Source organism: Lagenorhynchus albirostris, chromosome 1, assembly GCF_949774975.1.
Source record: "Lagenorhynchus albirostris chromosome 1, mLagAlb1.1, whole genome shotgun sequence".
NCBI lineage: Eukaryota > Metazoa > Chordata > Mammalia > Artiodactyla > Delphinidae > Lagenorhynchus > Lagenorhynchus albirostris.
In genome coordinates this window covers 1,958,588-1,985,422 of record NC_083095.1, presented here as the reverse complement: position 1 = coordinate 1,985,422, position 26,835 = coordinate 1,958,588, and the positions used below count along the sequence as shown (strand labels likewise).

Sequence of the window (26,835 nt, the reverse complement as noted above, 5' to 3'; positions counted from 1 at the left end):
AGTGTTTCTCATACACCCCTTTTTATTCCCAGGTTTTGGGAAAGGATCACCCCGATGTTGCCAAGCAGTTAAATAACTTGGCCTTGCTGTGCCAGAACCAGGGCAAGTACGAAGAAGTGGAGCATTACTACCAAAGAGCCCTGGCGATCTACCAGACCAGACTGGGGCCCGACGACCCCAACGTGGCCAAAACGAAAAACAACCTGGTACGCTGACAGGCACAACCCTATAGACAGGGCCAGATGACTTTCTTCCTGAAATCTGAACTCCGTTTCATAGTCTAACCTGTAAATAAGCACGTATGCTCCACTTACTATGAAGAATAGTAAGGACTTTGTTTTATTTTAAGGCATCCTGCTATCTGAAGCAAGGAAAATTCAAGCAAGCAGAAACGCTGTACAAAGAGATTCTCACTCGCGCACATGAACGGGAGTTTGGTTCTGTAGATGGTAAGAAACGTACTTTTGTTTCTAAGCAGATGCAGTTGTAGGATGCATTAAACGTAGTGATTTCCGTGAAGCAAAAGGATAAAAAAAAAGTGATTTCCAGCTTGAACTTGGTAATACACAAGTCATCACAGTATTTTCAAGGTAGAATTTAATTTGAATTTTAGAAATGATTTTCCACGGAGCGCTTATTGGAGAGGACGTGACCCGGTCTGAGTGAGTGCCCATCGGCTCATCATTCATCATCCAGTGACCGTGGTGAACCCTGCGTACCTGCCCTGGCATTACCGATAATGGAGTCATGCAGCCTGTGGTCAGGGTGACGGGCCGCGCGCTACCCTCGCCGGAGTCCACACGTGCTTTAGGCACAACCTAGATGCACTGACTCCACAAAGCCTCCCTGGAGTCATTAGCGCTTTCTAGAATTGCTCTGTAATACAGTGGTTCTCAAAGTGCCGGCAGGGACCAGCAATTTCAGCACCACCTGGGACCTGTCAGAAATGCAGATTCTCGACCCATCCCAGGCCTGCTGGGTTGTTTGACAGCCTTAAGGAGCTAAGGCCTGTCTCCTTTGTATCCCTTAAAGTATTGTAGGTGCTTAATATTAATATTTTATAAGATTTTGATTGCTCAGTAAAACAATATTTGTGTGTTACGTCAGGCATCTTCCCCCCTTTACGGCCTATTACATAAGGATTTCAGAATGTGAACAGTTGTTACTAGTGTGTGGGAAACCTTAGAATTCGTGGGGAAAAAGGTTTTGATTAATAAATACTTTCTTCTATACAGAGTTTCTAGAAACTACTTTTGAAAAATCTTTGAAAAGTGCATTAGTTTTTGTCTGTTAACAAGTGGAGCGGTAAATCTCTTCCTATCAGAAGATCGTGATGCCTCAGGCTCATCATTTTGAAAATGGATTCTGTTTGCAGTTGGGCCGGGATTGGATAACCGTCCACCTCCCTGGACTTGTACAGTTCACAGGGCACTTTCATGTCCTCGTCTAACTGTAGAGGCCTTGCTGGTTTTGTGTTGATTCCAGGCCATCTCCTTAGTGCTTCTTTCAAAAAATTTTACTCTTGGGGAAGACTTGTTTCCTTGCGATTTGCTAGCTTCTTTCTACTAAAAATAGTAGCATGAAGTCCAGTTCATTGGGTTCTAGTTAAAAGCACTTTTTCTGTACTCAGATTTATCCTCCACGCAAATGTTAAAACGTAGGACAGAAAGGCATTTTTTCTTTAGGCAAGATGCACATGTGTCCTGGTTTGCTGTCGGGGCGTGGCTTTCAGGTCACAGGGCCTTCTTGACTACAGTGCAGCATTGAAACCCATGACCTGGTTTGTTGTCAGGAAATCTAGTTCTCTTAACTGGTGGATTCTTGTCTGTTCTAACAATAGGGTTAGGTTGGTACATAAAGCTAAAACTGCAGTAAATAACAGTGTTATTAAGCTTTAAATACTGTTCACTTTTTTTTTTTAAATAATTGTGATATACAATTATTTTTCAAGTATTTAAACAATTGTACGAGCACCACTAACTGAATAATCCTTCCATTCCCCCCACTCATTCGTAAGGTCATATTCTAAATTCTTTATCAAGTCAAGGGTTTTGTTGCTGGTGGTAGTGGTAGTGGTAATGGTGGACCATTCCTCTCCATTTATGCAGGTATTGATTCTTGTACCAGTTGCACATCTTCTTGGCTGCTGTGGTTTTGCAGTGAGGCGGGGTGGGGGTGAAGTTAGATATGTGATGTGACAAAGTCTGTAAGTACTCTTCCTTTTCAAAACTTCCCTGGCTAGTCTCAGCATTGTTAACTGAAGTATAGTTGATTTACAATGTTGTTAATTACTGCTGTACAACAAAGTGATTCAGTTATATATGTATATTCTTTTTTTTTATATTCTTTTGCATTATGGTTTATCATAGGATACTTATTATAGTTCCCTGTGCTGTACAGGAGGCCCTTGTTGTTTATTCATTCTGTATATAATAGCTTGCGTCTGCTAACCCCAAAATCCCACTCCACTCCTCCCCCACCCCCCTTCCCTTTGGCAACCACCAGTCTGTTCTCTATGTCTGTGAGTCTGTTTCTGTTTTATAGATAGGTTCCTTTGAGTCATATTTTAGATTCCACATATGAGTGGTATCATACGGTATTTGTCTTTTTCTGACTTACTTCACTTAGTATGGTAAGCCCTAGTTGCATCCATGTTGCTGCAGATGGCATTATTTCGTTCTTTTTTATGGCTGAGTAGTATTCCATTGCATATATATACTACATCTTCTTTATCCATTCATCTGTCGATGGACTTTTAGGTTGTTTCCATGTCTTGGCTATTGTGAGTAGTGCTGCTATGAACATAGGGGTGCATTGTATCTTTTTGAATTACAGTTTTGTCTGGATATATGCCCAGGAGTGGGATTGCTGGATCATACGGTAATTCTATTTTTAGTTTTCTGAGGAACCTCCATACTGTTTTCTATAGTGGCTGCACCAATTTACATTCCCACCAACAGTGTAGGAGGGTCCCTTTTTCTATACCTTCTCCAGCATTTGTTATTTGTAGACTTTTTAATGATGACCATTCTGACTGATGTGAGGTGATAACCTCATTGTAGTTTTGATTTGCATTTCTGTAATTAGTTATGTTGAGCATCTTTTCTTGTGACTGTTAGCCATATGTATGTCTTCCTTGGAGAAATGTCTATTTAGGTCTTCTGCCTTTTTTTTTTTTTTTTTTGCGGTACGCGGGCCTTTCACTGCTGTGGCCTCTCCCGCTGCGGAGCACAGGCTCCGGACGCACAGGCCCAGTGTCCATGGCTCACGGGCCCAGCTGCTCCGCGGCATGTGGGATCCTCCCGGACCGGGGCACGAATCCGTGTCCCCCGCATCGGCAGGTGGACTCTCAACCACTGCGCCACCAGGGAAGCCCCCTTCTGCCCATTTTTTGATTGAGTTGTTTGTTTTTTTGTTGTTGAGTTGTGGGAGCTGTTTGTATATTTTGGAAATTAAGCCCTTGTCAGTTGCATCATTTGCAAATATTTTCTCCCATTCCGTAAGTTGTCTTTTCATTTTGTTTGTGGTTTCCTTTGCTATACAAATATTCACTCTTTTAAAGCCAGTATTTAAAACTAGTTTCATTCTTCTCCTATGACATGCCCAATAATCCTAAGAATAGTTAACCACATACTAGTCTTTTAGTTAAAAACAGTTTAAATATGTAATCTTATTTAATTTTCTCAACAGTCCTGTGAAATGGGTCACACATTACTCCATTTTAGGAGCGAGGACACTGCAGGCTAAGCGACTCGCCCAGGATGGGTAGCTTATGAGTGGTTGGATTGGGTGGGAGCACAGGTCTTATTCTCCAGAAACCTCAAAAATAAGTGAAGAGATGGGATCATGAAAATCACCTATAATTTCATCACCCAAATATGTCTTAATTTTTTGTGTCTTTCCTTCCTTTTTTGCCAATTGATTTGCATAATTGAAACCACACTTTATATATAATCATGCATACTGCTTATTTTCTTTTATACTTGTAGCTTAAGCATTTTTCATGTCATAAAAGTATTTTCATAACCTTCACTTTTAAAAAACATTTATTTGTTTTTATTTTTGGCTGCGTTGGGTCTTTGCTGTGCTTGGGCTTTCTCTGGTTGCGGTGAGCGGGGGCTACTCTTTGTTGCAGTGCGCAGGCTTCTCATTGTTGTGGCTTCTCTTGTTGCGGAGCACAGGCTCTAGGTGCGCGGGCTTCAGTAGTTGTGGCACACGGGCTCAGCAGTTGTGGCTCGCGGGCTCTAGAGCGCAGCCTCAGTAGCTGTGGCACACGGGCTTAGTTGCTCCGCAGCGTGTGGGATCTTCCCGGGCCAGGGCTCAAACCCGTGTCCCTTGCACTGGCAGGCAGATTCTTAACTACTGCGCCACCAGGAAAGCCCATAACCTTCACTTTTTTTTTTTGGTGGTACGTGGGCCTCTCACTGTTGTGGCCTCTCCCGTTGCGGCGCACAGGCTCCGGACGCGCAGGCTCAGTGGTCATGGCTCACGGGCCCAGCTGCTCCGCGGCATGTGGGATCTTCCCGGACCGGGGCATGAACCCATGTCCCCTGCATCGGCAGGCGGACTCTCAACCACTGCGCCACCAGGGAAGCCCCCTTCACTTTTAAGACTGCTTATCCTCCATGATGTGGGTGCATTAGTTGGAAGCTTTGGATGAGTGGTATGTGTCAGTGTTCTCAAAAGTGAAGAAAATTTTAAAGGAATATTGATTTGTAGTTTTTCCATTTTTGCTCCCAACATCTTACTACTATTTCTTAGACTTTTGTTTAATGTTAGTTGTTCAAATTCTAAGTAGTCCCAAGTGTTACGTGAGGGTTCTAGCATTAAAAGTTTCCTTATAGGGACCCTAGCATTTGTCCGTGTTTTTGATCGTTGCCTACCCTGTCTAGGTTGGTACCTTTGATTCCATGTCTTCTGTTCACAGAGCTGCATGTGAATGGCCATTTCCTACTGGTTTCTTGTGGTCTGGTTCTGTCTTCATAGTCTTTATTCTCCATTGTGAAACCTTGTCTGTCCATGATGTGAAAAGTAATATCTGAGAAGGATCATATGGAAAATAAAACAGAAACCTTGCAGTTGCTGAAACTTGACAAATTCAACTTTGTGGGCTCTGTTATGCTTCAGTTTATAGTATGTTATTTTTTCTTCCCTAGATGAAAATAAACCCATTTGGATGCATGCTGAGGAAAGAGAAGAATGCAAAGTAAGGACATACTATTTCGAGAGATTCTAAATTGAATATATTGCTTAAGATAATTATTCACTTGAAATTATTTCCTATAATTTAGGGAAAGCAAAAGGATGGGACTTCTTTTGGAGAGTATGGTGGCTGGTACAAAGCCTGCAAAGTTGACAGGTACGTCTGCTTAACTGAAAAACAAAGACACAGCTGTGGAAGGTGCTAATGCTTCAAAGGTAGCTTGTAAATGACCGAGTGTGTAAGTTGCTTAAAGTGGTGTGGTTGCACAGTCCCTGATTTTCCACAAATTCCGATACAAATTCCATAACTTCGTAAATGAGGTAATTCATGTACACAGAACCCACCGTAATATGGGTCATGTGGGTAAAATATTGGTTCTGTCCATTAATGCTGTGTCTAAGGCTAAGTACCAAATCGCAGGAGAAGAGATGACTAAATATAGAGACAACATTTGAGGTCGCCATAGAGCAAACTCACGGGAAACAGGCCAGCAGACGTGCCAAAGCCAGCACTTTGCAGGTGTGTCCAGGTGCACACCCCAGTCTCCCGCAGCCCTCAGGGCCTCCGTGTCTGCGGAGGGTTGTGTGAGCTCCTTCACCAGCAGCCCATGAGCCTGTGCAGATGCCCGTTTCCTCTTCTGACTGCAACACCTTTCCTGCAGTCTTTTTCCTATTTTAACTTTTGCTCACCCTTTAAGACTTAGTTTACCAGTCTTCTATTTCAGAAAAACTCTCTGAACCCCTAGTTTGGAACAAGTACTCCTGCTTTGGGTTCCCCATAGCACTTAGCATAACTTCTGAATTGCATGTGCTTTGTTTCTCCCAATACTCTGTAAATTGTCTCAAAGACATGGAGTATAGCTTCTTTATTTCTAAAGCGCCTATCATCAGTAAGAAAAGAATCTCTTGAAGTATATCTATACTAAAATGAACTAGACTTATTTCTCGTTTCTTAGTAAGAGTGCTCTGTGAGGAGTGCAGAAGCACTGTCTGTGTCCACACTGTTTGTTCATCCTTTCACACACACAGCCGTCATTCTGTGACTCAGATCTCATTGGTGATGAGTTTTGGATTCACTTTGCTTCCCCTCTACTTGTAGAGGGAGGGGAGAAGGTAGATAGCAGCATTAAAACATGTGTCCTCTTTACTACCTGGCACAGTCAGCTCTGCCCCCGAAGGGGGAGAAGCCTGATGGTCACTGGACAGACCCAGAATAGACATTTTTGTTGAGACTGCCCGGTGGTCTGTGGGAGCAGCCACAGACTGGAGAGAATACAGGGGCATGTCCCATCAGCCACAGGGCTCAGTGCAGTAGGCAGGGGATGCTTGACGTAGAAGAGCCTTTTAGAGGTTTACAGTTAAAAAAAAGTACTGTAGAAATTTAAATAATTTTAGCCAAACATAAGTCTGTTTGTCCTTTAGATTATGTGCTGTTGATAGTGGTTGCTCTAAAACTTATATTTTATAGTTTTGTATATCATATGCTTTCTTACAGTCCAACTGTTACAACTACTTTAAAAAACCTTGGGGCACTTTACAGACGTCAAGGCAAATTTGAAGCTGCAGAAACATTGGAAGAAGCAGCCATGAGGTCACGTAAACAGGTCAGTCAAAAACCTTCTGTTTTTAACTTAGCCTTCTGTATTGATTGATTGATTGATTGTACGCGGGCCTCTCACTGTTGTGGCCTCTCCCGTTGCGGCGCACAGGCTGCGGACGCGCAGGCTCAGCGGCCATGGCTCACGGGCCCAGCCGCTCCGCGGCATGTGGGATCTTCCCAGACCGGGGCACAAACCCGTGTCCCCTGCATCGGCAGGCGGACTCTCAACCACTGCGCCACCAGGGAAGCCCTAGCCTTCCGTTTTTAACTTTGAGTTTAATGATTCTCTTTTACGAGACTTACTGAAACCTTGATTTAGAAATAGAAAATGTTTACTGTTCTAGTTTGTACAAATAAACTTATATTGTTCAAGCGACAATATAATGTAAATATATGGTAAATATGACACCAAAAGCACGAGCAACAAAAGCAAAAGTCAGATTCACCAAAATTACAAACATTTGTGCGTTCAAGGACACTATCAAGAAAATGAAAAGACTCACAGAATGGGTGGACATATTTGCAAATCACATCTCTGAGGAGGTCTAGTGTCCAGAATGTATAAAGACAAAAGGACCACCTAATTAAAAAACGAGCACAGGACCTGAATAGACATTTCTCTGAAGATGCTATACAGCTGCCAGCAAGCACATGGAAGGATGCTCAACGTCATGAGTCATCAGGGGAATGCAAATGAAAACCACAGTGAGGCACCACCACACACCCACTGGGATGGCTAGAATTCAAAACCAAAACAGAAATAGCAAGTGTCGAGGAGGAGGTGTAGAGACTGGAACCCTTGTGCACTGCTGGTGGGGACGCAGAATGGTGCAGCTTCTGTAGAGAACAGTTTGGAGGTTCATCCAAAAGAGAAGCATCTGACCCTGCAAGTTCCTATCTGACCCTGCAAGTCCACTCCTAGGTATACACTGGAGAGAATGGAACACAGGTACCCAAAAGAAATACAGCCGGTTCTCGTTATTCATGGTACTTATGTTCTATAAAGTGACTTTGAACACTGAATTAGCAAATACTGAACCACTGTTCCTAGGGAGATACAGAGTTATGTTCCTGGGAGCCTCTGGTCACATTTACTTCGATCAATACATAACCTTGTTTTAGGTGTGTTTCTGTTTAAAGACACCTTATTTAGTATATGTTGTTGATTCATTAGCATCGGATTCATGGCCAGCAGCACTGTAACTTGTGCCTGAAGAGAGCTTATCTTTCTCCATAGGGCACACCCCAGCCTTCTTGCGCTTAGGAACACCAGAGGACACTTTTTCACCGTTTTAAACAGTGAAATCGCTGACTGAAATGCGGAAAACATGGCACCAGATGATTTAGACTCGGGGAGGGAGGATGCTTGTTCACATTACAAGGTGAAACAAGAAAGCAGAGTGTCACCTTGTTCGATCTTGGCTGGGGATGTGCGTGTCAGGTGACTCGAAGTTTTCTCCACTTCGTGTGTCTGTGAATGACCATGAAAGCACTGCGAGTGTTGATTTTAGGATTACAAATGCGTTTTGGTCAGTAGGTGAATTAGCAAATATGGCCTCCGTAAGTGATGATGGTTGACTGCTCCTGTGCACATACGTTCGTGGCAGCGTTACTCTCAGTAGGCTGAACGAACACACAGACACAGGTTCGTCGGTGGATGGATGGATACACGAGGTGGTATATCCATGCGATGGAATACTATTTGGCAATAAGAAGGACTACTGAAGCACTTTGCTTCATCAACTGAGGTATTTTAGTTATGCTGACATACAGTTGTAAAGAACATTCAGGAAAAAGGCTTAGTTCTTGCCCCTTAATTACCAGTTTTAGAGTAAGGAGTTAATGTATTACTGTGTATGTATATGCATATAAAGATGGCAGGTTTTGTTTTCTATTTTTAGTGCTGGAGGGACAGGTGTGGCTTTTTCCCCTGAATGGTGTGTGTGTAGCCTATTATGCAGTTGTTGGTTTAAAGCCACCTTTTGGCTGGGATTAAAGTTACCCATAGGTACCTTAGAATTTTTTCCTTCGAGAGATTCTGTGCAGAGGGATTAGAGAAGGCCCAGCATAAGTGTTGTCAGTGGTGCTCTCCTAGCTTGTGCCCTGCAGAGGCCCCTTTCTTGACTCCTGTCGTCCTTCCCAGGTCTTTTGACTCTGAGGGGCTACTGTTCAGGGGAGGGCGCCCTGGGTGTAGGCAGCGTGGGATTCTGGCTCGACTGGTGGTCCGTGGTGCTCCTTCATGACCAGGCTTTGCTGTAAACCAGTGCCAGATAGTGTTTATCCAGCCAGTGGTGTCTAGAGTCATGAGCTGCAGATGTTCAGAGAAAGGGATGTTGCTAGTGGTTTGTTGAGAACAGCCCCTCCTGCGCCTGGGAGGGCCACGGTCCGCTTCACTGTGGAGGTCACTGCAGCACATGGTCTGTTTGGGTATTGTGCCCCCCTGAGGAGGAAACCCTCAGGGTCAGCGAAGGGGCAGTATTTGCATGAGCTGTTCGGGTTGAGATTCCATTTAGAACATAAGACATGCTGCACCTGGTCATCAGATGGTGCTGAAATGCACATGGAGAACGTTTGCTGCTGGGTGTTAATCCAGTTATGTTTTCACTCAGATGTGCGTGGGGTGATTGTTGAGAAAGTAGGCGAGTGCTTGCCGCTGCTCATCGCTCTGTGGAGTAGGAAAGTTTGCTGTTAAAATGCCTTTTGTTAAATAAGTGGCTAATTTTTTTTTTTGTGGTATGCGGGCCTCTCACTGTTGTGGCCTCTCCCGCTGCGGAGCACAGGCTCTGGACGCACAGGCTCAGCGGCCATGGCTCACGGGCCCAGCCGCTCCGCGGCATGTGGGGTCTTCCCGGACCGGGGCACGAACCCGTGTCCCCTGCATCGGCAGGCAGACTCTCAACTACTGCGCCACCAGGGAAGCCCTAGTGGCTAATTTTTAAAAATGTTACACTGAGAACAAAGTAATCCGTGAGTTTTCAACCATGTACTTATTTTGGAGGCATGGAACACCAGGCACTTAATGTTAAAGTGTCAAAAACTGGGCAGTTTCCCAGCGTCTCACCATGAAACTTCCAAACAGAGAGTAAAGTTGAGAGGATTTTATACCCGTGTACCGCCTCCTAGATTCAGTCACGAGCAACTCTCCCATCTATCCATCCTTCAGTCCTTTTTTTTTTTCCGATGCCTTTCAAAGTTGTATACCTCAGTACACTTCCTTTTAAATACTTCCGCGTGCACATCATAACCTGGAGCTCAGTATTTGTTTATAATTTTTTAACATTTGAGGTAAAATTTACATATGGTGAAATGCACAAGTGTTAGGTGTACATTCCTGAGAACCGCTGTTCTGATTTTTCCCTCCAGTGTTTAAGAACTTTTTTTCCCCTAATATACATTTAGTTATCTTAGAAATTCCCAATAAAACTTAAGTGCTGATGGATCACACCCTTTTCCCCCTGCCTGGCTCGCAGGGTCTTGACAATGCTCACAAACAGAGAGTAGCTGAAGTGCTGAATGACCCTGAGAACATGGAGAAGCGGAGAAGCCGCGAGAGCCTCAGCGTGGATGTGGTCAAGTACGAGAGCGGCCCTGACGGAGGGGAGGAAGTGAGTATGAGCGTAGAGTGGAACGGGGTAAGTACAGTACACAGCGCGTGCTCAGCCCGTGCTGCGAGGCCCCGGGCAGCAGCCTGGGCCGTCTCCCACCGGGAGTGCTTTTTGGCGTCTCCTGGCTTAACTGCTAGACAGCCTACTTTTCTCAAATTAAGTACGAATTAAGCTTTTTTAAGTTCTCCTGCTAACACTGAAGTCTGTTATTTGTTTGAAGTAGTAATTTTCTTCTTTTTAGGAATCCATGAAAGCTGTTTGGCTTAACCTTGAGCACTTCAATGCTGATTGAGTGTCCTGGTTTTTAAAGCGTAATCCATAATTTGGTTTTATTTTAATATTAGGATTAGTGTGGCAGATAACTAACTCGCTTTTTTAACTTACCCATTTTCATTGCTAACTTCAGTGCTCCTAATTTCACTGACGAGGCTGCTGTAGATTTTGTTAGAATTAATTTAAATACTTCCAAGGAAAAGGGTGATTCAGACAGAACTCTTCTGTAGAAGAGAACAGGTCAGGAGTGAGAATGTTAGGATGGCTGCTCTTCATGTCCCAGCTCAGTCCACGGAGGGCCCAGCGGCTCATTGCTTTCCATGGTTACCTGCCGGAGGCTTTTGCGTCCCGAGCATGTGCCTCTATTAGAAACATGTCACCTCTGTGGCCAGGCTCTGCCTCTGCCTCTGTGGAAATTCTTACCACTGCTGTTTCTCCAGTATTGCCTTTTGGACGTTTTCTTTCTAGTGAATTTTTGTAACACGTGGGTAATTTTTTTGTACATTGAGCTGGTGTCTTTGGAATTCTGCTTTTATGGGGGAGGGTTGAATGCAGGATTAGGTTTAATGCATTCAGTTGCAGTGTTGATTTTTTTGAAGTCACGTAATGCAATTTGATTAGTTGTAATTGTGCAGATGTTTTTCCAAATGGTAGTTTGGGGCTTTCTTATAGTCTATCCTTTTGAATCTATTTATTCTTTGGGATTTTCTACAGCTGTAGCAATTTGGTAAGGGTCAGCACTCTAGTTGATATTTTATACAGAATGTTGTTGGCCAAGCTTTAAGGGAGAGCATCTCTTTCGACTCTCTTTACCTGGCAGCTCCCTTGCTTTGGTTTCCCTGTGCCAAGACAACCAATCAGCATCTGCTTTGACCACTCACCCTGTCGGGCAGTCGCCCAAAGTGAAATGAGGGCGGCGCTGCCCTACTCGTGTCCGCGTCCAGCCCGCACTGTGTACTGTACTCTCCCCGTGGTGGCTGTTGTCTGCGTGCTTTGTGTAGAGGGCCCCTCCTTTCGCTGGTCTTCAGGAGCCAGAGGGCAGGGTTTGATCCTTTAGAATGAAGTTCTGGAGGAGCTTTCTCTTGAGACAGTATTTCTAGGTCAATCTTTCTATGAAATCACGTGAAAATAAAATTATTGACATCTCAGAGTTCTATTACTGTCTTCAAGACTGAGACTCGGGGGTGAGGGAGAGCTGCTTTCATTCCTCTGCGGAGGGGCGGGCGGGTGGGCATCACGGTGCGGTGGGCAGAGGTGGGCACCCTCCCCCCCCCCCCCCCCGTTCCTGCTCTCTGCCCTTCACCGCACATTTCCTCTCTCACTGTGGACATGCTGTCACTCAGGACACACACGCACACGCTGGGTGCTGGATACCTTTTTACTTGACTTTTAGACACTAGCGACTCTGCATGTTTGACAGAATCCACCCCAGGGCGCTTCGCCTGGGCTGGATTCAGTTGACTGAAAGAATCTAGATTGCAGGTCATCCAGTGCAGCGGTTCCTAAACTCACTTTGAGCAGCAGAAGGAACCCTCGCAGAAGGAACCCTCCCTTCAGATGGGGCTTATGTGAAGCAGTAAGTAAATAGAGAACTGCTTGGCTTAACCAGGGAGGGACAGTCGAGAGCTGGCGCCTGAGGCCACCGCTCAGACCAGCACCGCCCCCAAACGGGAGGCCTTGGCTCTCAGACTGGTTTCCTTTGGGAGCTCTGAGGCTCTGAGAAGTTAGTGCGGCTCTTCCAACACTTGACTTGAGTTTTATTTTCAAAGCATGCATTTATGTTTTAAAAAGAGGCAGGAAAGGCAGTATGCACCCTTAGGTGGTGTTTGGTTTTTTCAACATCTCTTTTGGAGTATAATTGCTTTACAATGTTGTGTTAGTTTTTGCTGTATAACAAAGTGAGTCAGCTGTACATATATATACACGTATCCCGTATCTCCTCCCTATCCCACCCCTCTAGGTGGTCACAAAGTACCGAGCTGATCTCCCTGTGCTTTGCAGCTGCTTCCCACTAGCTGTCTATTTTACATTTGGTAGTGTATATAAGTCCATGCCACTCTCTCACTTCATCTCAGCTTACCCTTCCCCCTCCCTATGTCCTCAGGTCCATTCTCTGTGTCTGCATCTTTATTCCTGTCCTGCCCCTCCGTTCATTAGAACCATTTTTTTTTTCAGATTCCATATATATGCGTTAGCATACGGTATTTGTTTTTTCTCTTTCTGACTTAATTCACTCTGTATGGCAGACTCTGGGTCCATCCACCTCACTACAAATAGCTCAATTTCGTTTCTTTTTCTGGCTGAGTAATATTCCAGTGTATGTATGTGCCACATCTTCTTTATCCATTCCTCTACCCTTAGGTGCTCTTCAGATTCAGCTTTATTGAGGTATAATTGTGTGCAACCAGAGGAGCCCATTTTAAGCTCACCTTGGTTTAGAGGCTCACACACTGCTGTCCTCACATTATCTCTGTCCAGGTGTGAGGATAAAATGTTTAATGCTGTCTCTGCATGAGTGCAGATTTCCCTGGGATTACAGGGCAAGCAGATTAAGCATTGTTGCTATTTGCAGCCACTTTCCTGTGTGCATCAAGATTTTCTCTGTTATGCAGTCAAGATAAAAGATAAAAATAAATTGGGAGTTGAGGTGGGCACTGAGGCTGGACCTGTCTGTAACTTCACGTTCAGATCACAGGTTCTCTAAGGCAGCCTCATTGTTCTTGTTTACTTTAATCATAAGAACTTGTTACCCGTTTATAATGAGAAAATGCTGTTTAGGTTTTATTTTATATTGGGGTTCTACATTAGATTTTAATTTTTTTCAAAAAGGATTTCAGCGCTCCTTATAAAGTTTGGAAACCACTGCTGTAGGGAAAGTGCTGAGCTGCTCTGTTGGGGAAGGTGCACACAGCCCTCACTTGGGTTTTCACAAACATTTTCACAAGCCACCAGGCGCAGGCCTTCTCAACACTCAGAAATAACATGGACCACAAAGGGCAGTGTGGTCAAAGACGAGACAAACTAGGTTATATAGTAGTTACTCCCCGCAGATACTGCAAGTCTGGATCAGCAGAGAACTGAATTGTATGCTATTAAGATATAAGAAACGTAAGGCTCCTGGACATATTCTAATTCACGTGAAGTTTCTGGATGAGATTCTTCACATGGTAGATAATTTGTTTAGGGAAGTACAATTTTGTTCTTTTTCTATGTACCATAGAGATCATAATTGAAGTACTTGAAAATGTAACTTCATCAAACGTTATTTTTGTGTAAACTGTTCAGATCTAAAAGTCACTGTCGAGATAAGTCTCTTACGGTCCTGCTTCTAAAGATGCAGATGCTCTGTGCATAGTGACCCTTCCTGGGTAAAATTGACTTCACGTTAACTGTGAGACGCACATGTGTCAGTCACCGGGACCCAGGTCCCCACTGGGCCACGCAGGAGCCTTGGGGCTGCACTGTAATTAAGGAATTGCCTTTGCAGTGGTCCCACTAGGCCACCAGGAAACATCACACGTCTTACATTCTGAGCGGAACCTGAGCTTCACCTGTGCTGGCCTTTCTGTTTTCAGAGTGCCAGTTCTCTACTGGGGTCCTTCTGAAGTAGCCCCACCCCCATGTCCCCATCCTTTTCATACTGCTCCCCATGTTAATATTTCTAAAAGCTCTTAATACACTAAACTCTTTCCCAAGATTACTGGGAATGAGGTAGCTGTTAATTAGAAATAAAGTTATTTTTTAAAAATAAAAATTAAACTAGGAAGACAACTAGAATAAACCAAAGAAGGATGTAAAAACACCAAATCACCTGAAATCCGTAGATGATAATTACTGCCATATAATTCTTCACCAATACATTATACTGTTAATTTTTGTTCAGAAACCCAGTTTTTTGATGCAAATATTCTTTCATGGCAGTATAACGATCTAGACTCTTCTGAAAGTGTTGGAATACAGTGAAACCTCCCAACCCTCTAGTCTGTTTTGAGTAGAAATCCACCTTGTTTGGGTGGGTTTGTGCTGTCCTTCCTGCTGGTTCTCAGGGGCCAGGTTCCCAGCTGGTGAGAGCAAGGAGGACAGGCAGACCTACCTGCTCCAGCGCCCCACTTCCCCTCCAGGTGCTGCTCCCCCAGCCCAGCCCAGCCCAGCCCAGCCCAGCCCAGCCTGCCTTGCGGGGGTGGCGGGGGGAGAGTGAGTGTGTGTGGATAAGTGTATGAAATGCTCTTGGAATATGACTGAAATTACTCTTCCATATTCTGTGGAGTGTCTAGTACAGGAATATTACAAATAGTGCTACTAAATAGTAGCACTGAATTTGAAATGAACACAAGGAGTTGTACCATTTATAGAATTATATCAACATTTTAGCATTCTATTTCTAAAGAGCAGCAAGAACTTGTGTTTTCTTGTCCTCCCAGCATTGGTGGGGAGTTGGTAACAAGTTTTATTTTTCCATTTTAAAGATGAGAAAGATGAAGCTCGGGCTGGTTAAATGACTTGCTCAGCGTCGCATGGTGAGTCAGCGCGGGCGGGCTCAGGTCCCCGCGGTCTGGGGCTTCCAATCTGCCAGGACCCAGGATGCGTTGCTGCTTCGGAAATCCTTTTTCTAGTTAATTTTATTTTGGATTATCAACTGCATGTTTAAAATGTGCTATAAACTTTAAAAGTCAGTGTTTCTTAACATTTCTGAAATGTCTAAAATGTTAGTGTTCTTCAGAGAAAGTCCTGATTTCAGAGAAAGTCCTTTCTGATTTCAGAGAGAACTTTATAGTTTAGTTCTATGCAAGAGGATTTCTGATAAAGTTAAATCTTTAATGAATGCACTCTTCCTGTGCATAGCAATCTTTCTTTTGGTCACTGTCGATGGTTTTTGTTTCAGAATCCCCTTATGTACAGTAACTTGGAAACCTTTTTATTGTAAGTATCAAGGAGATTTCTAGCACGGTGCCAGTCGTGCTCTAAAAATGTTGAATTTTATTTTATTGAGGATTAGGAGTGATTTTAGTCTAGATTATGTGAAATGTAACATAAGGTCCAGTACCTGTTTCATACGGGGCTGACAGGAGCAGACAGAAGGTAATTCCAAATACCAAAGCGGTAAAAATGCTGCTTAGACTTTGTGACCTAGAAATACTGTAAGCCAAGCTGTGTTGCGTGGAAACTGGCTCTTTTCTCATGAGTTTCACTGGGCTTTCTCTCTCCGTTTCTGTCTAACAGGCCTAGCTGCCCTGTGTGACACTCACTGTCTCCTGCATGATGGGCGGCATCTCCTCCAGCTTTTCTTCTCTCTCCAGTGCTGACTGCTGTGTTTAGCAATCCCCTAGGATTCTTGTCAGAGCTACACCTCTCTGTGACTGGCCATTCCTTTGGTGCTGCTGTCCTTTTGGGGGGTTCCTTATCTCTGTATACATGTAGCTTTGCCAGATATGTACTTAGTAATATAAACTGTGTTAATAAAACCATTTACTGTGTAATACATGAGTTTAAAAACTAAGAGCAATTAGCTGTTCACTTTGATAAGAGGTAGTTAGTAGTATCCCCCAGGTGTTACTGCAATGGCATGATGGTGACTGTGACACTACCTAGGCTGTCAGAGTAGGGCATGTGCTGCTCCTGTCGCGTTTGGAGACCTGGTGGGACCACCCTGGGCTCTGGGCGCTCCCCTTAGGATCGTGCTCAAGTAGAATTTGCTGTGTAGTCTTTGTGTGAAATTTTGGCAATTCTGCTTTTCTCTACTAATCTTTAAGTGTTCAGTGATTTGTGTATTTGTGTCTTTCTAACTTCTAATAAACTCACTCCAACTGACCTGTGTCTTGGTGTCTGTCTGCTTGGTAGACCTTCTCATTCTTTCCATGGAATGCAGCATTGCCGTAGCTTCTAGAAGTGGTGGGGCTACTGTTAATCTTACTAAATGATTCATTCTGAGAATAAAAGTTGTTCTATACACATTTTTTTCACTCTGTGTATTTGATTTTCATATCCAGATGCTGCCAAGTGTTTCACTTATTAATGTCTGAATCAGTTATACGAAAGCTGGGCACTCTTTCACTTGCTTCCTACAAGGCATCTAAGGATTTTTAGTTATTTGTATAGAATGAACGTATTGTTTAATTTTCCCACTACATCTATAATCAACATTTAATAAAACTGTCGTATAAAACTTAATGAAGAAACAGTATATCTATTGCATGTAGATGAAATTGTTAAAAGGAAGTTGCCTATGTCAAACCTAAATGTTTTAGGTCCTGTACTGTTTCATGGACCAGATGCTTCCTTATTTATTAAACGTGGAGTTTGATTTTGGTGATCTTCCTAGAAGCTGCCTTAATTTCCTTGAGTCTTTCTGTGTATCTTTTGTTTCAAAACAGTAATATAATTAATTTTCCTTTGGGGATTTTACTACTTTTGTTTGAGCTTTTTCATGTTCAAAGGTTTTCATATTCATTGGATTAGCTTTCATGAAATTTAAAATGGATAGATTTCTATTTAAAGTGTATTTACATACATGGCGAATTGATAATTTCTGTAGGAATCACATTACCAGCACGTCACAGACCGGCAGGTCAACACGATGTGAATTCTTGTTTTCATTTAGCTTTGTCTCTTGCGGGTTGGGAGGGAGAGCCGTGTGGCGCTTCACATTTGTTCACGTTTTTTTCAGGATGGCACTGGATCTTTAAAACGCAGTGGTTCCTTTAGCAAACTCCGGGCTTCAATTAGACGCAGCAGTGAGAAGCTGGTTAGGAAGCTGAAGGGAGGAGGTTCACGAGACAGTGAGCCAAAGGACCCTGGGTAACTATCGCCGCCCCCGCCCGCCCGCCCTTCTCGCCCGTAGACCTCAGAGCTGCGTTCCCGCCTGCTTCCCACACGGTAGGAGTGCAGAGGGTTAGTAGCTGCAATCTGACTTTTGCCCAGGTTAGGTTGAGAAAAAATTGTGAAATTTCCTGCTTAGAGGCTAAAAGAGCTGAGGCTTAGAAATTTATGGAATTCTTTGATTTTGTTACATGTTCAAAGAAAGCCTTAGCGGTGGAAAGTAAGAATTTAATATTAAAATATTGAGCATATTAACTTGTTTTCTCTAAGTATGCATTATTCATTTTTAAAACCAGCATTAGCTTAAATCCTTTAAAGTTAGTTTTAATCTTTTAAAATCAAATGCCAGCTGTGACTATATTCAATCTCATCATACAGGTGTTACTATAGGAAGAAAAATGGTTTAAATAGAAGGATGACAATTTCAAGACTTTTGTTATAATGAGTTTCTTTAGGAGATTTAAAAAACCTTAGGTTTTGCATGTGTTTAGAAAAGGGTCTCTTCAGTCATGAGTCTTTTAGGGTCTTTTGAACAATAACTTTTAAGTTATCAAAGGAATTTGATTCTAAGATATTCCTTGCTTTTTATAAGGTTCGTCAGAGGAAGGGTTCTTTGTCCTTCCCTCTTAGTGCTAACAAATTGCCCTGGTTTCTGGGTTATTTCTGGTGTGAACGGCTTCCTGTTTTTGGATGCGTTTCTCACAGAAGCACTGTATTGTACTGTCAGCTGTTCGTGAAACTCAACCTCCCTAAAATGGTGCCTATTTTGTAAAGGTTGATTCTTATCTTAGTATGACTCTGTTTTAAAGTATTTCACTTTAAGTTCTGTAAGAATTCTAATGTCTCAGGACTGAGACCGAGTTCCTTTGGGTAACGTATGGGAGTATAAAGGTAGGTGCGTTTACAGTTGTGCGCTTTGCTGTCTGTGAGGCATGTCCCGTGTCATTCCTCTTGTCATCAGTTGGGGCCTGACTCCCGAGACCCCTGGGGTCGCCCAGCCCGGCTCTCTGCCCCGCGCCTCACCCGCACCTGTGGGGAGAGGGGCTGGGCTTGCCCTTAGCTCTGCCCCCACATCTCTGCTGGCGAGGGACTTGCTTCCCCATGGCTTTGGAGGCAAGCGGAGCAGTTGGATGTTTATATGCTGCCATTGCCCTCTTCTCAGAAATGCCTACAATCTGCAGAGGGAGTTTCCCGCGCTCCGCCCACATCCCGTGTGAAATCGCCAGAAGCTGCGGTGTTGGAAGCCACTGGGGGCTTCAGCGGGCGCGTGGGGCGTCGGCCCTGCCTGGGAGGAGGCATGTGCGCGCTGCCTTAGGGAAGTGGGTCCTAAAGTGCCCTTGTTCGGTTTCCAGAGCTAAAGTGATAGGGTGCTGTCTGGCCTCTCACAGCGTGGGGAGGGGCTGAGCAGATCGCTGGGCCCGCTGAGTCCCCGTCCTGACCCTTCGGCGTGTCTCATGCGTCAAGTGAGGCTGCGTCACGCGCTCTGTGCCGTGCAGGCCGTCGCCCGGTTCTGCCAGGGCAGACGCACTGTGGCCTGGGGTTCTGGATGTCTCAGAGCTCGTTAGGGCAGCGTCCAACTCTGGCACCGAGTCCTGGACGCGGCAGAGCTCACGGTTTCTCCTTCTTCACGTCTTTCTGTCTTTCCCGTGACGCCGCATGTGTGGACGCTCCCCAGTACAGATGTTCACGGCGCTAAGAACGCTTTGCCAGCCTGACCTGATGAAAAGTAGACCCACACACTTGCATATCTTAGCAGTTTTCCCATGTGATGTTATTTGGGTTGATATCTTACTAACCTTTTTGAAAAACTAAATAATTTAGAAAGTTTATCCCATCAAATGCATGAAACAAAGAGCAGCGATCTTTATTAACTAGACCAGTGGCTCTCAAACTGGAGCATGCCTCAGCGTCTCCTGGAGGGTTCCTAAAACAGACCGCAAGGCCCACCCCTGCGTTTCTGATGCAGTGGGGCTGGGGTGGGGTGGGGGGGCGGGGCGAATTTGCCTTTCTAGCAAGTTCCCGGGTAGCGCCAGCGCTGCTGGGTGGGCCACGTTGTGAGAATCACTGAAGTGGGTGCCCCAGGAGCAGGGTCTGCAGCCTGCAGTGGGCACAGCTCCAGGGAAGCACTGGACTGCTGGATGGTCTGGGCACCGCGGGCTTCAGTGAGAGTGTGGGTGCGATTCTGAAGAGTCACTGATGGGGCAAGTTGTTCTTTCACTTCACCTTGTAAAGAAAAGGAGGTTTGAGGACAAAGTTTGTGTACCTTTCTTAGGAAAAGGTAGCTGGCCAATTAAGTAACAGAATAATTAAATATGGCAGAATATAATTCACTGGTGATTTGGTTTGATTTTTATCCTTTGTCCTTTAGTGGTTCTGAATAGAGGAAAACCTGTCCAGAGCTCTGGCAACACTTGTGTGGGGTTCATTGGGATGTTTTTGTCTTGTCCTAGGTGGGAAGTTTGGGGAGTGAGTTCTGTAATACTTGGGGATGAGCCAGTTAAGGTTTTGCTTTTAGTGTAGTTTGTTTAGTGAGAGCTCAGTAAGCGCCTGCTGTTTGCCTGGCACTGTGCCTGTGGCGCTGGCGGCCATGCGTCCATCACGGGGACCTTTGGTCCCTGCAGCTGGTGCACGCGCGTGTGTGTGTGTCTGTGTCTGGTTGTGCTCAGCCTTCACACCTGTGCTTCACCCTTGCAGCCATGCCCTCAGCTTGTAAATAATAGTGGTCACTGTTGATTTCATAGTAGTTCAAATTCAGAATTACTGATCCTATTATAAACATTTAAAAATAACCCTTCATATTGGTTCTTTTAGCTTTAAAAGAGAAGGTGGCTTTGTTTGAGGTCATCCGTGGTGGCAGTAAGCAATTACAGTAATTTTACGACTGTCTATAAGTTTAGATTATAGGTAATTTGTAAGATATTTTATTAAGTATCTTAAAGGTGTTAAACGGGAGAAAAAATAAATTTTATATATATATATATATATATAAAAATCAGTATGTTTTTTGTAAATGTAAAGCCATGAAATATGTTTTAAATTTTGGTTTCTGAGCAGAGAAATACTAGCCTTAGAGTTTATTTTACTAATAAAAAATTATTTTTGCCTAGTTTTAATATAGAAGAATCTACAAAATATATTTATGCATTTGATCTTAATACTGAGCTTTGACGGTCTCTCTCTCTTTTTTTAATATTTATTTATTTGGTTGCGCCGGGTCTTAGTTGTGGCCGGTGGGCTCCTTAGTTGCGGCATGCATGTGGGATCTAGTTCTCCGACCAGGGATGGAACCCGGGTCCCCTACATTGGGAGCGCAGAGTCTTACCCACTGTGCCACCAGGGAAGTCCCTTGAGGGTCTCTCTCTGACGCGATCACTTAGGGGCGAGGTTTACGGGAGTCGTTGAGGATCCCTTCCTGAAACTCATCTCAGGAGGCTCCTCGGGCTCCCACGCCGAAGTCAGCGGGTGGCATTGGCAGAGCCCCTCTGCTCCTATAGGAGCCAGGTTTTAACAAGTGAAACTGCAGCGACACTGGCTTTATGGGGCTCAAAGATAAACTTTTTGCTGAGAAAGACGCAGAGGAACTTCGCTTTTTTCTGCTGGGTGCAGTAGAGTAGATCTGGGTTGTACGTGTATCCCAGTGGGTATCCCAGTCTGGGCGAGATAAAGGTCTCCTCTCCGTTAGGGATGGTCCCAGGCCCCCATGGTGACAGAAGCTTTGGAGGGGTGGCTTTGCTGTGCTCTCTGCTCCTGGTTGACTGATGTGCTGACGGTTTGTCCTTGCATGTCCGCCGTCCTGGGTGCAGCATGAAGCGTGCCAGTTCTCTGACTGTCCTTAACGCGGGCGGCACGGCGGCCGCAGACCACTTCCAAGTAAGGAGCCCTGCCCCACTTACACGCTTTACATGTTGGCTGGACCTTCCCCACCGCGGCTGCCCTTTGAGCAGAGCCTGTGGGGACTGCCCCACTTACACGCTTTACATGTTGGCTGGACCTTCCCCACCGCGGCTGCCCTTTGAGCAGAGCCTGTGGGCATTTTAGTGTTCCTGATTCAGGACACATAGACACCATAAGTGACACTTTCATAGTCGGCATGAACTTAACCATCTGAATTATGGGAATGTTGTGAACATTCTCAGTGTACGAATTAATGATCTTTACAAATACGTTGATTGACAATTAAAAATTCAATATTCTGATGAAGTAATATCAAAACTTGGCCAGTTGTTAATTTGTATTATTTGTATGATTTTAGCTTCTAGTAGTTTATAACTAATATAATGTCTAGCTAAGCTGTTCAGTGTTTTAAAACTATTCAGAACTTCACTAAGTACAGTCACTTTGACAAATAGTCTTTAGCACTTTGTCACCTGTCCAAGTCTCGCACAGACCGGTCACCTTTGCACTTAAAACTGTTGGCATCCTGTTCTCCATTACAAATGGCCTTTTTATTTTCCATGTGTGACTGTTGGGTGCGCCCAGGCCTCTGGCCCCTTCTGTGGCCTGGCTGCTGTCCACCAGGACCAGGTGTCCTGGTCCCCACACCTGTTGGTGCAGCAGCTCTCCCAGTCAACTCAGTCCCACCGGTAAACTATTTGACGCACAGGGACGGTGACGGGCCGGCAGGAGTGCTGGCCTTCCCCCTCACCCCCAGCACGCTGCGGGGGGCGGCTGTTCCCAGGATGCTGTCATCGGGCCTCCAGTTTAAAAGCTGCAGGGTGCTGGGAGGATGCACTCCTGACGATGACGATAGAAGAAACTACTTTTGTTTTTAAAAGGTCTGGAGCTAACACAGTCCTTTTGCTCCCCTTTCTTGTGTTTTGCACACACACATCTGAGCATCAGGACTCTCGTGTGTTGATGTGAGTTGTGCAGCTATTGTTAGTGCCGAGACCACTGGAAGCTGGCGTCACGTGAGGTACTGGTTAAGAATAATTTTTCCATTTGTTTTCTCACGCAGGAACGAAATAATTGTCTGGCAGACTCCAGAGCTCTCAGTGCCAGCCACGCCGACCTGGCCCCCACGGGTCGAGGCAGAGCTAGATTAACCCCCAAGGCTAATGAGCGCTGAGACCCTCAAAGCTTGGCCAGGCCCCTCCCCCCTGCAGGGCGGCCCTGGGGTTGCCTCCTTTCCTGGATGGTGACCTCCACCACCTGCTGGAGGTTTGCCCCGAATTCTGTTAGGCGGTCTGCAGCCCTAGTGCCCGAGAGCTGCCAAAGCCTGGCGGCGGGACCCGGCCGGGTATGGAGCTGGCTCAGCGCACTCGGGGTCGGCCGCTGCCCATGGACACCAGCCCCAGCACCGAAACCTGCTTTCAATTGTAATACTGTGTTAAGGCTGTTCATTAAGACTGGAACCTTAAACTACATCCTTTGAGACTAGGAATCCAGTGACCTGTGGCAGCGATGCTGGGATTAGGGAGCAGGGGAGATGGGGTAGCTGCGGGGAGGCCTGCACCCCCTCCTGGTCTGCATCTCAGCCCCTTTGGAGCCCTTTTCCCTCCTCCAGGCCTCTGTACACTAGCACACGGAGATGCATGTGTTCCTTTTAAAAAGCTTTTCTTTGTAGCGTTAAGTAACACAGGGTGGGTTCTGACAGATGCATCTTATTTTATTTTTTTAATTTATTTTTGGCTGCATTGGGTCTTTGTTGCCGTGCACGGGCTTTTCTCTAGTTGTGGTGAGCGGGGGCTACTCTTTGTTGCGGTGTGCAGGCTTCTTATTGCGGGGGCTTCTCTTGTTGCAGAGCACGGGCCCTAGGTGTGCAGGCTTCAGTAGTTGTGGCTCACAGGCTCAGTAGTTGTGGGTCACGGGCTCTAGAGCGCAGGCTCAGTTCCCGGACCAGGGATTGAACCCGTGCCCCCTGCACTGGCAGGCGGATTCTTAACCACTGCGCCACCAGGGAAGGCCTGACAAATACATTTTCAAACCAACCCTGAGACATTATTCCTTAAGGGAATCCGTGAGACTAGCTGGTAGGCTAAGAAGGTGTAATTCCAGATGATGCCAACTGTACAAGGGCACATCCCTGCTGAGGAGGTTTGAAAGGATCTGGAAAGCTGTGAGCGTCCTTGTGAAATGTTGTCAGGGTTAGTTTCTAGTTTACCTTAATGTTATCATAAGGGTGGTGTCACTGAGCAAAGGCGCTTCCAGCCACCTTTTCCTCAACAACTGCACTGGGCTGGGGTGCTGCGTGCTCCCTGGGCTCCCTGTGGGGACTAGGGGGTGCTCACTGTGGGGTGCCCTTGGACTGCACGTGTCCTTCACCCCCACTGTGGACCTCGGACTGAGGGCTAGAGGCAGCAGCGTCCTGGGGTTTCGGTACAGCAAGGCTAGACTTTAACTTAAGCTTTGTTTAAAAGTTTCTATAATTCAGTAGTGGATCACCTCAGGGCACCGGTGCTTGTGTTGGTGAGAGCTGCTGTGCCCCCCCCAGAGGCAGACACCCTGGCCCGGTGTTGGGGGCCCTCGAGGCTGACCGGTCTCCTGCAGCCTGTCTCCTCTGGCCACGCTCCTTTCCTCAGCTCCTGACTCCACTTAGGTTTTGCAGTTTCCGATGGATCAGGAACTTTCAAAATGCTCTCTAGAGGTGTTTAAAAAAATATGATGGGTTGTAAGAAACCACTGGAAAAAAGAGCAGAGCTGTGTCCCCATGTGGGCACTGTGGCCCTTTCAGGTTCACGTTTAGGTGCAGTGGGGGTGATGTGTCTGTGTCACATCAGAACCAGGAGGGGACCAAGCTGTCCTGGCTCCTCCTCCCACTACATTGAAGTTTCCTCCCAGCCACAGATCTGGTACAGGACATCTGAAACCCACTCGGTTTCCCTTAGTGACAGTTGTCTCTGGAAAAACAAAGGGCATTTAGAAAGAATAAACATGAGGCTAAGAACAGGATTTAATTTTAAGCTTCCAGTTGGTGAAAAGAGACCTTCTTTGCAGGGGCCTTAGTTGAACCTTGTCTGGCTTTGAGCCCTCTGGCCCTGGTTCCCCGAGGGTTATGGTGGCCTTTGTAAGGCCACATGGAGACAGCATTTGGGGTAAGAGAGGCTCGAGGGCCTTCCTGAAGCTGGGTTGTAAAAGCCTTCGTGTCTCAGAGGGGATGCTACCTGGGACTCGGCAGTGTCTGATTTTTGAACTTGTATCAAAATAGAGAGAAGCCAGGTTGTAATCTACTTGCAGTCTGGTAGTCAGGATTTTAACATTCTCGGAGAGAGCAGTGGGGGTGGTCCAGCCCTCCCTCTTCCTTTCCTGGTGAGGGGACCCTAGGGGGCCAGCACCCATTTCTACACTGTGCTGTGTCTATCAAGTTAGACTCCCCTGGTCAGAGGACGGACTGGCAGTGGAGGAGCTGAGGGTCTACGTGAGTGTCTGAGGGCTGAGGTCGTGGAGAGCTGGGCCTCCTGACCCTTGCGCCCCTCCCCAGGCAGAGCAGGCACTTCCGGTGCTGCAGGGATTCAGGGTAGTTATTTTCTGAAACTTAAAAAAAGTCCCTATTATTTGTTTGGTCAGGAGGCTGCTAGGAGTATCATGTAATTAGTTATTGTCTTTACAGTAAAGTATAAGTACTGCTAAGAATTCAGAGTTTAGTTTGTAGCACTCATTGTTATAACTTCATAGAATGTTCTGGGGAAGGCATGTTACATCTGTACGAGGCCAACTTTTGGTATGTTTAGACGTTGTACTGTGTAATCATGGGAAACCTGGAAACTAAAGCAGCACTGGATAGCACCAACCAAAGGGGAAGTTCAAGTGAGCTAAGCGAGCATCGTCCTGCACACGTCTCCTCCGTGCAATCGGGCTGATGCGTAAAGACCTGTGCGGCTTCCACTGAGTTCTCCACCACGACAGGAGGACTCAGATGGTGTATACAGTGGTGTGGAGCTACCCCTCGGGGGTCACAGGCCTGTGAGGACCGTCCGATTGTCCCTGGGGTGTGCTCTGGGGGATGGGATTGGCTGAGAGGCCAGGGAGGTAGGGTGGACACTGCTTTGGGGCTTGGTGTTCCTGAGACACAGAGAGAAAACCCCACTGCCAAGTTCTATGGCCCCTGGTGGGTGAGCACCCCCAGGGCGGCCTGTCTGCCCGGTGGGCGGGTGCGGCTGCCCAGAGGCCGAATGTGGGTGCGCTTGTGCTGGTCCGCACCTCTGCAGGGGGTTGGCCATGAAACATACCTTCTGTCTTGGAGCAGTAGTTTTCTTTTCTCACTGTTGGTGTGACTCGCCTAGGAAATCATTTGGAACTGTTTATATTTACTTACAAAAATAAAGTGTTTTATTTCCTGTTGTAAAGCCCCTGTACTTTTGTGGAAAGGCTCTCTTGTAAAACTCCAACCCTAAAAGAACCCTTTCCTGTTTAACGTTAGGCACCCACTTTTTAGGGTCACAGACTACTTTGAAAACATGATGAAAGTTGTAACTGGATCATCCGGTCCTAGAATGACGGGCACAAAGCGTGTGCCCCGTGACGGGTTTACCGCCCCGCCCCAGTGAGCCCGTGGGAGCTTGGGACCAGTGTCTAGCTCCTGGAGCTGTGGGAGGGTGGCCACAGCGCTGAAAGTGCAGTGACAGGGCTGCCCCAGGCTGTGAGGACAGACGTCACGTGTATTTGAGTCCCGAGGACAGTGCCTGGCAAAGAGCAAGCGCTGGTGAGGGTCCAGGGGCTGCAAGTGCCTTCCCGGCACGTCTGTCCGGCCGGGGCTGCTCTGTGCCGGGCAGCAGCGGGGAGGGGGCAGAGGCAGGGCGATGATGGGGGTGAAGGCGGCGCAGCCCTGCCGGAACTGGGCAGTCACGTCCCTTGGTGACCGTGGGGCCTTGTGCTGCCACGACCAGATGCTCAGATTCTGGAGTTTCTGGCCCGATGCAGCAGGACCCCGGCTGATGGGAGGTCCCGAGTTCTATGCACAGTGCAGGAGCGCCCTGCCAGAGTGGATGCGCCCCCAGGCCAGGGCTGACGGTCCCGGCCACTGTGGCCAGCCTTGGAGGAGGCACTGAGGGCACAGCGGGATGTGCTCTCCCTTTAGAATAGTTCTCGTCTGCCCAGAACGGATTTCCCGGCAGATGGGCCAAGCCGGCGCCGAGGCTGCTAGCGCTCGCTGCGGGCTGGGGGGCTGGTGGCAGGGGCAGCGCACAAGGCACCTCTCCCCGCCCCGATGCCTCTCCCGGACCCTGCGGCCTGGCCTGCCGTGTTCTCCACCCTGTGCCAGGAGCCGACAGCCCAGCCACGGGGTGAGGAGGGCCAGCGGGCACTCGTCTGACCTCGGCCCCGCTGTGGCCCGAGGCGTGGGTGTTGGGAGCTTTGGGAAGGGGACGCGGAGCCTGTGGGGGTCAAGGTGGAGGCCCTGTC

At 46.5% G+C, this 26,835-nt stretch overlaps 1 protein-coding gene across 21 annotated transcripts in view; it reads left to right on the top strand.

Annotated features, from left to right (window-relative positions):
- KLC1 (kinesin light chain 1) overlaps positions 1–25,781 on the top strand; it is a 55,696-nt gene extending 29,915 nt beyond the window's left edge. The window contains exons 8-16 of one of the 21 annotated variants that reach the window (XM_060151156.1): positions 33–206; positions 350–449; positions 5,157–5,206; positions 5,292–5,359; positions 6,698–6,806; positions 10,297–10,407; positions 17,345–17,475; positions 21,300–21,366; positions 22,454–25,781. In XM_060151156.1, the coding sequence (XP_060007139.1) occupies positions 33–206; positions 350–449; positions 5,157–5,206; positions 5,292–5,359; positions 6,698–6,806; positions 10,297–10,407; positions 17,345–17,475; positions 21,300–21,366; positions 22,454–22,564 (921 nt within the window). In that variant the 3' untranslated portion in view covers positions 22,565–25,781. The other 20 variants (XM_060150975.1, XM_060151064.1, XM_060150886.1 and 17 more) reach the window with 20 other exon arrangements.
- Positions 25,782–26,835: the final 1,054 nt, after the last annotated feature.